This window comes from Toxotes jaculatrix, chromosome 8 (genome assembly GCF_017976425.1).
Source record: "Toxotes jaculatrix isolate fToxJac2 chromosome 8, fToxJac2.pri, whole genome shotgun sequence".
NCBI lineage: Eukaryota > Metazoa > Chordata > Actinopteri > Toxotidae > Toxotes > Toxotes jaculatrix.
In genome coordinates this window covers 13624952-13638143 of record NC_054401.1, presented here as the reverse complement: position 1 = coordinate 13638143, position 13192 = coordinate 13624952, and the positions used below count along the sequence as shown (strand labels likewise).

The 13192-nt window shown below is 43.0% G+C and overlaps 2 protein-coding genes across 5 annotated transcripts in view; one reads left to right on the top strand and one right to left on the bottom strand.

The window, feature by feature from the left end:
- Nucleotide 1: 1 nt before the first annotated feature.
- On the top strand, nt 2-4072 carry cpvl (carboxypeptidase vitellogenic like). The gene is made up of 13 exons (XM_041043407.1): nt 2-89; nt 255-433; nt 599-720; nt 1327-1441; nt 1582-1640; nt 1755-1834; nt 1938-2004; nt 2230-2352; nt 2482-2613; nt 2715-2813; nt 2928-3101; nt 3213-3395; nt 3489-4072. Exons 1-13 carry the CDS (start codon nt 85-87, stop codon nt 3585-3587), a joined length of 1437 nt encoding a protein of 478 aa, XP_040899341.1. The 5' UTR covers nt 2-84; the 3' UTR covers nt 3588-4072.
- A 788-nt stretch (nt 4073-4860) lies between these two features.
- The window catches only part of creb5b (cAMP responsive element binding protein 5b), a 42172-nt gene continuing 33840 nt past the window's right edge, over nt 4861-13192 (bottom strand). For all 4 annotated transcript variants that reach the window (XM_041043529.1, XM_041043531.1, XM_041043530.1 and 1 more), the window contains 4 exons: nt 11148-11471; nt 9642-9869; nt 8884-8992; nt 4861-7865 (listed from right to left, as the gene is read on the bottom strand). In XM_041043529.1, the coding sequence (XP_040899463.1) occupies nt 7711-7865; nt 8884-8992; nt 9642-9869; nt 11148-11471 (816 nt within the window). In that variant the 3' untranslated portion in view covers nt 4861-7710. The remainder of the gene's footprint in view (nt 7866-8883; nt 8993-9641; nt 9870-11147; nt 11472-13192) is intronic.

Here is a 13192-nt window from a genome sequence, read left to right as displayed (position 1 = left end):
CTGATCATGTGACTCAGCTTTACAGGTTAGATTCACGCTTCTCAGTCAGTCCACAGCTGACCAACTTGTAAAGACATTTAGAACATGAGGTAAGTTTTTAACAAATTAACATGTTTTTTTTCCCCCGCCCGCAGTCAGAGGCGCGGTCTCACTGTGGTCAGATAGTTGTGAAATCTGAGTGACTTGCGATGTTTAAGGTTCACACATCACTGGCCGGGCCTGTATTCTGAGATGCACTTTGTAAACATTGGCAGGCTGTTGAAGGAAACTCTGGGTTTCCTGTTACTGTGGGCCTGTCTGGACTCTGCGCACTCAAGGAGCTGCGCGTCCTTCTTCTGCCGAAAATCTCACCGTGTCAGCGGACTGAATGGAGTGGATCCCGGCTCTCCTCTCTTTCTCACTCCTTACCTGGAGAAGGGAGCCATAGATGAAGGTAAAAGAGCAGTCACATAACATAACACTACAATGACACTGCAGTTAGCGTGGCTCACTGTTAGAAGCTCATCATGATCACTTTTCAGAGGCTGTGGTGTTTGCCACATGCATTTGTGTGTGTGTGTGTGTGTGTTGCATGAATGTTGACATCTTGCTCTTCCAGCCAGGAAACTGAGTCTGGTGGGGGAACTGCCAGGTGCCAACGTCAAAAGCTATGCCGGGTACCTCACCGTCAACAAAAAATACAACAGCAACCTCTTCTTTTGGTTCTTCCCTGCGCTCATGGTAGGCCCAGACTTCTCCCTTTCAGCAGGGACTTTCCATATAGCAGAACCACATCATTGTCTGTGTTGCTGCAGTTTGTGAAATGATCCCAGCGAGGGAGGAGAGAAATAATGAGACTTTCTTGTCTTTGTTGGAACCTGCCTTTATTGTACTTACTGTATTCTAACTGAGCTTTCTCAGTCAACATGTGATAAGAAATTGCACCGTGTGTATTTAGTCAGCTGCAGTTTGTTTGGTCAGATCAAGTACTATGTTACGCTGTTATTTTCACAAGATACTACAATACCTAAAACCCTTTATTTCAGCCTGAAATTCGTGTGTCAAGTTCAGTGTTAATAATCAACTATTAAGTGACAAAACATGGATGGTAGACATTGTACTTTGATTACTTGCTATACTTCTTCAGTCTGATAAACCCAGACCTGACCTTATCCTAAACCTGACCCCATTTTAATCATTGTCACTCTCACTGGTTAGGAAGTTGTGTGGTAACATTTCTATTAAAGTGTAGTTAAATGCAGTTTTTGTCCTTTTGTTAATAAACTAAAGTCACCACAAGGTGGAGCTGAGATCTCAACTTTATCTCTGCACTGACCTGTCTGACAGCCAGTCCAAGAGAAAGCTCCAGTGCTGCTCTGGCTGCAAGGTGGACCTGGTGGCACCTCCATGTTTGGTCTGTTTGTGGAACATGGACCGTATGTGGTTTATAAGAACTTGACTGGTAAGAACTGATTTGGTCCCACAGCAGCATATGCATTAACACTGTAATCCAGATTCAACCTAATAATCTTGAGGCCTTTAATGTCCGTGTTGGAGCATTATTTAGATTTTCTGACCTGTATGTCTTTTCTGTCTCTGCAGTTGGTTTGAGGGATTTCGCTTGGACAACGAGATACTCAGTTTTGTACATTGACAATCCAGTATGTAGTCCTCAGAAAAAATAAAAGGCACAAACTGATTACGTGATTATGTTTTATGTGTACGAATGTTTACTTAAAGATCTAAAAGAAGAGTTTGCTTGGGTTTCTCTTCAGGTTGGAACGGGTTTCAGCTTCACTAGTGATGACAGAGGTTTTGCTCAGAACCAGGATGACGTTGGCAGAGATCTGTACAGGTAAAACACTTCCATCCAACTCAACCATAGGAATTTTGCCACATTGGCCTTTTGCTTTTTCTGGCTACTGACTCTTCTACTGTTCCTGTCTCTTCCTTAAAAGTGCTTTGACACAGTTTTTCCAGATCTTTCCTGAGTATCAGTCCAATGAGTTCTATGCAACTGGAGAGGTAAAGTGTTTCTGTTCTTGAGCTTTGCAAATTATTGTTGTCAAAACAAGTTATAGCATTATACGAGTGGCATTTTGTGCACAGAACAGTAGGATGATTTGGTTTCCAGATTTATGCTCATCAGGGGAAATTTGTGTCATGTTAGACCCCTGACAACAATTTAAAGAGTCTCACCTGCTTAAGAAATTGTCCTCACTATGTAAACTTGTGTCTGTCTCCACACAGTCTTATGCAGGGAAGTATGTTCCTGCCATTTCTTACTACATCCACAAAAACAACCCCACTGCCAAGGTGAAAATCAACTTTAAGGGGATGGCGATTGGTGATGGGCTCTGTGACCCAGAAGTGGTGTGTATCTGACTTCATGTCATTTTACTTTAAACCACATCACCTGGAATTTCCCAGGTGGCCAGATGTGGGATTTGCCCCTAATGATCATCAGAAAAAAACTTAAATTTGACTTCTTTTCCATTTCAGATGCTCGGTGGTTATGGTGAGTTCATGTACCAAACGGGCATGATCGACGAACAGCAAAAACAGTACGTTGTCCAGCAGACAGACAAAGGGGTGGAGCTCATCCAGCAGCAGAAGTGGGTGGAGGCTTTTCAGGTAAGCTGCACAAACTGACACCGTTTCTGATATTTCATCTAGAATCACAAAATCAAAGAATCTTATTGTGACTGAGACTTAGCTGGTGTCCCTGTCTTCAGGTTTTTGATAGCCTGCTGAATGGTGACGTGGACCCATATCCCTCCTTCTTCCAAAATGCTACAGGCTGCACCAACTACTTCAACTACATGACATGTCAGGTACTTAGAAACACTAGCAGAGCCCAGGGCTGTCTGTGTGTCTTAGAGCGAGAACTTTTTGAAACGTTCGAAACTTGTGACTTATATTATTCATATTATTTGTGTACATCACAGGAGCCCGAAGACCAGGAGTACTTCTCCCAGTTTGTGACTCTGCCGGCAGTGCGACGTGCCATCCATGTGGGCAACTTGACGTTTCATGACGGCTCAGAGGTGGAGAAACACCTCCTGCAGGATGTGATGAAGAGCATCAAACCATGGCTGGGGGTGCTGATGGAGAACTACAGGGTGAGGGATGGAGAAATGTCCACCGTAGTTTGTCTGTAATGGCAAACTTTTATCTTTCTTTAGTAGCATGTTCTTCTTAAACCCCCTTTCCATTTTTTCCCTTATGTCCAGGTCTTAATATACAGTGGTCAGCTGGATGTAATTGTTGCTGCTCCTCTGACTGAGAGGTTCCTACCTACTGTTAACTGGACCGGGGCTGCCGATTACATAACAGCCCCACGCTACCACTGGAAGGTTCAGCCCACCGACACAGAGGTGGCAGGTTACGTAAGACAAGTCCGTGAGTTTTACCAGGTGAGCAGATATTCACGACTGTCGACACGACGTAAAACGTGCTCCACATGCTTTTGTTTTAAAATCTTTTTATCTTTCCCCCCCGTCACTCAGGTCATAATCCGAGGAGGGGGACACATTCTGCCTTACGACCAACCAGCGAGGTCCTTTGACATGATTGACAGGTTCCTTTCAACACGAGGCTGGATATGAAATGTTTCAGTGTTGACACACAGCTGATCAAAGCCCCTCTACCTTAAAGATCATATTCTTGGTCAATGGCTGTTGATTTAAAGACTACTGATTGTCACATCCAGTGTAAATCAGCACAATTGCACACCTTTGCAGCTGATTTGTTATTTTTAAGTGTTTTAGCAGAGACGACATTTGGTTTAGGACTTTGAACTGCTCTGTAATGCACTGCAAATGAAATAAGTTCTCTTCACCTGCATTCAGACCTCTGAATCGCTGTCCACATTTCAGAATTTGATTCAAATAGCAAAAATTAAATACAAACTAAAACGTAGTTCAGCGTGGTTATCAGGTCTGAATTCAATGAAAATCATTTTTGTTTTGTTTTTTCTTTTTGTGACTGTAAGGGAAATCTCGTTTCTATTATAAGCAGTCAGTACAGGCATGAAGATTAAATATAAAGAAGCCTTGAAACTAAACTGAAATAAAATGTTTTTTTTTCTAAATCTGAATGTTTTCATGTTCAGAAAAGACTGCAATTAATTTTGCAGTCGTTCAACCTTCTCTGACTGTCTTCTGCAAAGTTTTACAAAAACATCTGGATTTTCTCTCTGTCTGGTTAGTCAACAAAATGTACACCAGGGGTCACCGTGCTCCAAAGAAACTCCAGTGCACACCCAGAAACTCAAAAACAATAACACTGCAAAATTGCTGCGGTCATTAAATGTAGTTTAATTAGTTTAACTATTAGGTCTTTCATCATCTTAAGTTCTAAAAACAATATTAAATCATTCAGTATCTCTGTAGACAGTATAAAGGCGACATTGCCAAGCTGCAACAGCACATGAGCACAAACTTGTAAGAAAACACAAGGTGTGTTAATTTCACTGTCACGGCTAAAATTTAATTGACGTGCAGCAGAGTTTCTGTATAGAAGTGATCAGGCGTTTTGACAGAATGCCACAAAGATGTTTGTGTACTAAAGTTAACTGCCATGTTATTTCATCAGGCAACTATCAAGCTGTCTAGACAGTTCAATAATTAATGAGTATTCTAAACCTTTAAAGCATCTAACTATTTAATGAGCAGTTATGTCTCAAGGACAACAAGCATCAGGAAATGTAGTTGACCGTTTGATTTGAGCACTGGTTCGATACTTCATGCCTGCTGGCTCATCTTTTGCACTCCGGTTATCGACACAGAAAATGATTGCTGTGAAGCTACGGGATGTCAAGTACGGTCGGTTGTGACATCAAATCACATCAGCTGGTTGTATGTTACAGAACAAGTGCTTTATTTTTCATACCGTAATGTAACTGCAGTGATAACTTTAACATCTGTACAAATGCAAAACGAAACAAAACGGAGACAACGTCATTATAGACACAAAAAATTTACAAAGTTATGCCGGTAAGAATGGATTCTTCAGTTCATTACATATAAACAATTTATTTAAGCGCTGAAATGAGCCTTGACATACAACAAAAGGCAACAAGTGCTATGCAAACATTATTTACAAACATGTACCACACATTTACTCCCTTCAAAAAGAAAGGTGGTTGCATTACATGTACAGGATTACAGAAATTAATGACATTATGTACAATATTTATAGTTTTAGATTTAAAATAATACAGTTATAACATATGTAGTAATTGTTCTCCACCTCTCACACAAATCCACACAGACACACTCATACTGCACTTCCATCTGTCCTTTTTGTCTGCCTTTACAGTAACAAATGTCTTTTCCTGAACCTAGATCCACTGCCAAAAATGAATGTAAAGACTCTCATACCTAACTCTAAAATAGCAACATCCTCTGAATGATTCCAGTTGAAAGGGTTTTTTTTTTTTTTGAGGTCATTACCATATTTTCACATGCAAGAGGTTAATTTGGAATGGTGTAATTATCAATATATGTGGTTTATAAAACAACCAAAAATAAGGCAAGCTTCAGTTCAAAGGGCTGGGTACAACAAAGCCCTTTTCAAGTGAATCCATTTCTCATCCACACACATCCTCTAACTGCACACACAGACTCCACGGTTAAGACGTGGCATAAACAGTCCGAATGCCTTGAAAAAAACTTGAATGTAACCCATTATGAGAATAAATAACATTCTCAATTTACATCCTTCATCTCTGACAAAACTGGAGCTGGAGTTTTGGTTTTGGTTTTTTTTTTTTCCTGGAATAAAAAGGGCACAAAGTAAATGGTACAGACTCTTTAACTGAGCCTCATCCTACAATACAAGCTCTAGGTTCCCTTCTTCTACCTGTGGACATGTGATGCATGCCAGGCACAGTCTCTTCATAAAGCCAAACACAGTTAAGTTTCTCGCTGGTGAGTGAAAAAGGGGGGATCACTGAGAATTACTCGGACCTTAATATGGCTATTCTACCCTCTGGCACGACAGAGGACAAAGTGCATAGACAGCTCTGCGATCACTCCACCTGTAAGTGGAATGTATTTCATCCATCCTACTGTAAAACACAGTGCATTATGGTCATCATGCTAATGAATCGACATTCCTAGTCATAGGAGAGAGGAAAGAAAGAGGAGTTGCGGTCAACATGAAAAGGCATTAAGTTTCAAGGCAAGCAGGGAGATAGAAAAGGTCAAGCCTGTATCATTACCAGTACATCCATCGCCAATGTGAAATACAGAGGAGGGCCTGAGAGAGAGAGGAAGAGAAATTAATGAGGAGGTCAAAGGTCAAAAAACGAAACATGGGTTATTTTTCTCCTTGGTCAGCTGGTTTTGTCCTGCAGTAACATGCTGCAGACATCTATGACAAAGCCAGTAACAGAGAAAGTAATGAGCGTGAGAATAATTACGGTGATCAAAAGACATTTTGCTGCCTATAGGAAGCCAACAAAAGATTTTAAGAAAACTTCAGGCACATTGTGACATTTTGGAAAGCACAGCCATAAACTACTCCCCTTTAGAAACTGTAAAACACTGCCAGTTATGGGATGCCAGTCCTAGTAAAAAAAAAAAAAAAAATCATGCTCGTAGTCAATTTCTCACTCTCTTTTTGTTTTTCTTTCTTTACACACCCGCTGAACTTTGTTCTTAAGAGAAAGAAGGCAAAACACAAGCACGTAATATACATAATTCTCATGCACACACTCAAAACTAGGCAGACGTACACAATCAAATGTTATATTCATTTGAAATTAGAATCCAAAGTGTGGATCCAGATGCACAAACACACACAAAAAGAGGCCTCAGTAATTAAAGCTTTAGTTGGTCCTGGAGAGCGGAGGAGTTTGTTTCAACTCCCGAGCTGCCTCACACGTATCACAGTGTACAGTTCTGTCGCTGTAACAGCATCGTATGTCCTCGGGACCAGAGTGGCTTGGCCATGCTGATCATAACGTGGACATACAGTAGAGAAGATGATCAATACTGCGATGTATTGCTTCTATTAATTCGTACGGTATCTTCACTGTCATGCTATGTATCATAACATTCTCTGAGAATACCTCTGACAGGGAAAAGGTTAACAGTCGTATACAGTTCTAGAAAAGAAAAAGATCATTACACCTGCTTGCATATTCCTGTCTTCAAGACATCATGGCGACAGTTTGACTTGGTTTCAGAAGACAACTTAAAGGCAGCAACATCCCACCCACTTATTCAGAGTCTTCTGTAATTACACATGCTACATAAACTCAACATACTGTCCACATGTGACATAAAGAGAGTTAATTGACCCATTATTCAGTTCATTAGGCATACAGAGATGTAAGCTCTGCTCTTAGAGATGACTTGTCCGAGGCTTATGTCTCCTCCCTCTGGTTCCATGACCGCTGTGGTCCATTTTTGTACCATTACACAACAGAAAAAGTCACTTAAATGCTGCATGGGATTAGCAAAACTCCCTTTCTGCTAAGCACAAAAAAGCAGATTAAAAAAGAGGCAACAAACCATAGAACATTTATGCGTTAATAGGGTTGGTCTATAAAAATACATACTGTAGCTACTGTATAAAGAACAGCCTCACAGGCCTTTGAGGTTTTTCTTGATGGAGGGAGGGGGGGCGGGGCAGCGTGTGCAGCTGACCACCCTCGGAAAACAGGGGGAGCGATGGGGAGGGGGTTCAGGGCTACAGCTGGGGTTATAGTCTCTCTTGTCCCTAGTGGATGGGGTTAATGTCTGTGCGGTGGTTGGCTTGCCCGTGCACACTGCTGCCCCCTACAGTCGTGGTGGAGGTGGTGATGGTGTTGTGCTGAATGACCTGCTGCTGCGAGCACGCTGGCGCTGGACTTCCCGCCGGACTGCTCTCTGGACCTGAGGAGACAGCAGAGACATCACTGAGGGTGGACAGAACGTGCAGAGCATGGGTGTGTGTGCAAGTGCAAACTCTATGACCTTCAAAGTGTACGGAGAGGCTTCAAAATATTATGTGATAGTAAAAGAAAGGACCAAGAAAACACAGACCAAAGCTTGTTATTGTAAAAAGACAGCTTTATTAGCAGAAACAGATAAATGTCAAACAAATGACAAGCTAAATTCACACCTAACTTCTCACCTGTCATCTCAAAATAGACCATAAATGGATAGCACACAAAAAATGGAAAAGTGAATCATTCAACTCCGTAAACACGCCTGATGAATTTTGGACACACTGAAGGTGACATCTGTACACAAGCTAGACTCATCGATGAAAGTCTCTCCCAGCCCAGTCTGGGAGTTGGCTCTCTCCTGTATAAAAGAACCATTCAGCCAAAGGGGATGTGAGACTTATTTTCCTGTGCTAAAGCCACGCAGGGAGGTGCTTTATCCTAATTACACGGAAATGTCACTTGTATCCGTATCAAAGGGTGGGGCTCTGATGTCATGCACGGCTGAGGCACAGTCCAATAATCACTGAGATCCCGGGGCATCCATGAGGGTATGGATACCAATGTGCCGCCTGTGACGTTTTTCTCGCGCTGCGTCTCGGCTGCTTCTGCGCACTGAGGTGTCGTCAGATGGAAAAATAGGTCTCATGTGGGATTCAGACTACAGACTCCCAGCCCAGGCGGGCTACCAGAGTGTGCAACACCCATATGTCAAAGGAAGAGTCCTGTAGCAAGCGTGGGAGCTGGATACCAGCACATAGGAGCGAAGACCTTTGGCCGTTACTTTGTGTCCATCACAGTTTGGTCTGTGGAGTTCATACTTTTCCTTTGGCAAGACAATTAAAAAGCATTTCCACAGCACGGCTATCTGCCCCGTAGGGCTAAGGCACACAGATAAACGTGTTTTTGGTCAAACTGCCAAATGTGTGTGTGTGTCTGTGTATGTGTATGTTTGAGCTACTCACTGAGGTAACCTTGGGACTCTTTCTGCATAGTGGTGATGGGACAGTCCTTGTGTGTTAGAAGAAGCTGCTTGAGTTGGGTCACCTCGTTCTTTAGCATGGTCACTTCGTTCTGAAATGCAGGAAAAACACAGAGGTCCTTTAAGACTCACCATCATGGGAATCCACAATAAGAGCAGGCTACACTACTATCCTTAAGTAAGTACCATACTTATTTATGTGTTCATCAGGGTTATTTTATATTTGGGATTGTGCTTAAGGCAAATTAACTGAAAACCTTAGTTACAAATTTGTGACATTCTGTTGCATTATGGGAACTGTAGGATCCAGTGTTTTTGGAGCTTGACTCACTCGTACCAGGGAATAAAAGGCAGGATATCTCAACCTCTGCTGCTTTTTTTACCATTCCTTTTTTAAAAATCTGTTTCTTGGGAGTCCCCAAACATAATGGGGGTACAATGCTAAATTGCTGAAATGCCCCTCTAAGGTAACTACTAAACATTAAGTTGTGTAAATAGTAAAACAAGATTCTAGACGTGTTTTTTTTAAATATCAGTCCAATACTGACAATGCACAACTGATCTTGTTGGTGTTGCACTCAACCTCATGCTCGAACTCAAACTTGCCATTATCTTTGGTGCAAAACACAATAATATCATAATGTTCAGAATGAGGAATGGGGTCAAATACATATGCTGACTGTTGCGAGTGGCAGTGGATTGTGTGCACAGATCTAGAATGAGAGGGTTGTTAGTTTGTACCTGAAGCTGCATGTTGGTCTGGGTGAGCTCCTCTGCCTTCTTCTCTAAAGACATCACCCACACTTTTCTCTTCTGTCTGCATCTTGTTGCTGCCGCTCTGTTCCTCTCCAGAAACTTCCGCCGACGTTCATCCGGATCCTCGTCCACTACTCGCCTGCGCCGCCCGCCGCTGGGGGGTGGAGACTGCATCGTCTGTGTAGGCTGCATCTGCTGAGTTGCAGGTGACATCTGAAACACAGGGAAAGAGTATCAGCATTAGTGAGCTCTTTGATGAGAGCTGACACACCTGGAAAACAGCCAGTCACCGGCCTGCTCTCGCTGCTCCACTGTCATCAAAGCCCCCCTGCCTCTAAACAAGTATCTATACATTACCTCCTGCAGCTATTCCATGTCTGGCAACTTCCCCAAAAACAACATCTGGTTGTGCCACGTGCCCCGTGAGCCTGGCTGTGGGCGTCAGGAGTGACTGAATGAGTGAGTGACTGGGCTGATTCACCAGCCTGCCCACCTTGTTAAAGAGGTGTCAGGAGGCAGTTTTCCAACGCCCACTTCCACTCAGACTAACACCACCAGACACAGTCAAAAGGCCTGTTTCTAAAATCGTACATGCACTGACAGATCTTGACATATCCTTGGCAAGGTCAAGTGTTTGCAGTCTTCAGATCATTACCATTTTTATGAGAACCATGGAAAATACAAGCTGCTTTAATGGCGGCTGTGCATACAGAGAGTTGTTGTTTTAATGCCTTAATGGTACATTTGGAACATACAGTGACTTGCACTTCTTGATGTCGGACTGTCCTTCAACCAAAATGCTTGGCATTGCAGAGGGCGCTAGACAATGCAGGGACAAAGTGTCTCACGCTGTATTATCGTTAATGGTGTGAGCAATATTTAACTTTCAATTAGAATTAAACCACACATATTCACAGCTAAGATGTTCCAGCACTATTAGCCAAGGCTGTCTGTTCACCATCAGGACCAGCATTTATAAAACGTCCTCTGCACCTGGATCACACCGTGGCCACATAATAGCAACTTGGAGGTGCCGGAGGGCGTGGAGCACAGTTTCCAAGAGACAGTCCTGAGCATTTTGTTATAATAGCCATTTTATGGCCTCTTCATGACCTCTTCTCTCCATGGCGGGCATCTGACATTGACCTGTAGCTGACCAACCTCAAAGGAAAAAGTTACCTTTAAGATGGTTGCCAGGAAACTACTTGGCATTACGGCTGCAGCAAGGGAAAATGTGTTTGTCCACTGGCTTACTGTGAATTTGAAGCATCATTACAGCTATATATCTATACTAAACCACTAATAGCTGACTTCTAAACTGCTCAAAGGGCTACTAAAGCACTGTCTCGTTTTTGTCATGGTACATAGACACTGGCTTCAAGCTGTATGAGAGGTTTTACAGTGCAGTGTAGTTAATGTGTTATTGAACTTGTGGCTTTGCCTTTGGGCCGTCTAAAAGCTTCTGCTCTCCTGGGAATGTGCTTTGCTTACCTGTGAAGCAGAGTGCATTGGAGGGTGCGGCGAGGTCTGGTGTGGGTGACCCGGGTGGAGGTGGGGATTGTGAGAGTTGTGATGGGGGTTGTGTCCCTGCGGGTGATGGTGTCCACCCTGGCCGTGGCCCTGGTTGTGGTGGTGATGGCTGTGGTGGTGGTAGGCGTGGGGAGGGGCTTGCAGGTGCTGGTGCGGGTGTGAGTGCATGTGATGGTGGGTGCCTTGCTCCTGCCGCGATGACATCATCTCCATCATGTGGCCCATGGAGTTCATGTTCCCGTTGGCGATGGCACCAGGGTGGTGTGAAAGTGCAGCCTTCAGCCTCTGAGTAAACAAAATGGACACCGAACATGATGTTTAACTATATTCTCATTGAGCATTTTAAGTTCGTCTGTGCTCTCATTTAGCAGTCTGCTGATGATCAACAGTTACAGAGCAGTTTCATGAGCTGACTATGAGATGATGAATGTCTCCATAAATCCATATGTCAGGAGAACAAATCAAAGCCACTTAGACTGTCCTCTGTCTCTCCTTCAGTCCTGTCACTCTCCCTCTTTACCTTCCATGATTGCCATCTTACCAGTCCCTCCTCTTCATATTCCTAATAGCCTCTCTCTCTCTCTGTGCATGCGTGTGTAGATGTCTGCCTATGTGATGAGCTTCCTGGCAAGGTGTGAGCCTCAGACTCACTGTTTACCCAGCAGGAGTTTGTTGCTTTAACCGTGTGGTCTACTTAGTCCAGACTGGCCCAGTGTCTCTGAGCGGCCTGGGAGCGAGACCAGAGAGAGGCTAAGTAAAGGTGCACTTGTGTTCTTCATGTTTACTGAATGCACCTCTTCTCAGTCGTCTGTTTTGCTGGGCATCACATAAAGACGACCGCAAGACCAGAAGAAAATCATAACCCAAACATTCAAGTGCCAAAATATGTTTTCAGGCTTCATCTGTTGTACACAAACCTAGACAAAATACATGTCTGCACTCGTACATGGCTTTTTTTTTTTTTTTACATTTTAACCGCTTTAGGAGTAACAGGTTGAGAGAGTGTTGAGACTGTTAAACTTTGATTTATGCACATCTTTTTGCCACTAGCACACTGCTGTTGTGAATTAATACTTCAGAAAGAAAATACTGTAGTCTGGTCCTAGATCCTGTCTATAATTCATCTACTATACACTTTAGGCAAAAAAAAAAAAAGTTAGCAGCAAAACTGAAAACAAAGGCATTCATTTCAAGGCTACTGTTGTGAATTCCACAAAGTTTTCTATTCTCTTTCCCAGTGCTCTCTCTCCTTTCTCTGCTCCCTTCCCCCTTCTCCCAGCTGCTGTCAGTAAGTCCACGCTGTGTCCAGGGCTCCATATCTTTTAACAACCTTCACATTCATGATTCCCATAGGGAATGGCATCCAGCTGGTCTGGATCACAATGCTAGGACACAACATCAGCTCTCCAGTCCTCTCTCACACTGTCCATGAGTGGAAAGCTTTTTACCAGGAGGGAGGAGACACGCCGTCAAATAAATCATTTTAGAAATGAGACAGTTAAAAAAGAGAATATTCTATTGGTTTGTGTTATATTTACAATTTACACATATGCATTTGTATTAAGATTTACTGGTAGTCTAGTGTCTTTACTTTGCTATCCATTCGCAAAGCACTGCACATGAAACCAGCACAGTGAAATAACGACCTTGTCAAGCCTGTTTTTGCTGAATACAGTTTCTCCTTGTCATACCAACGCATGCCTGACATAGTGACACAGTACTACATTTCTGGAGCTTCATGATGTAGTTTTTATATTCTCTCACATTATCAATCTTATTTTAAATTTGCTCTGTTTTAGTGTTTATCCCCATCTGATCAAACCTAACCAGTCCTAACTGCCTTTACCACAGCCTCAGCAGAAAAACTCTCAGGGGCCACAGCCCTTCCTCTTTGTGACCAGTGAGACAGGAGTTAAAATACCACAGGGTCTACACTAACACACAGCGGGCGGCCTCAGGCCTGCAGCTGTCCACAGCATCACAGTTATACTGAGACTTCCTGAGTG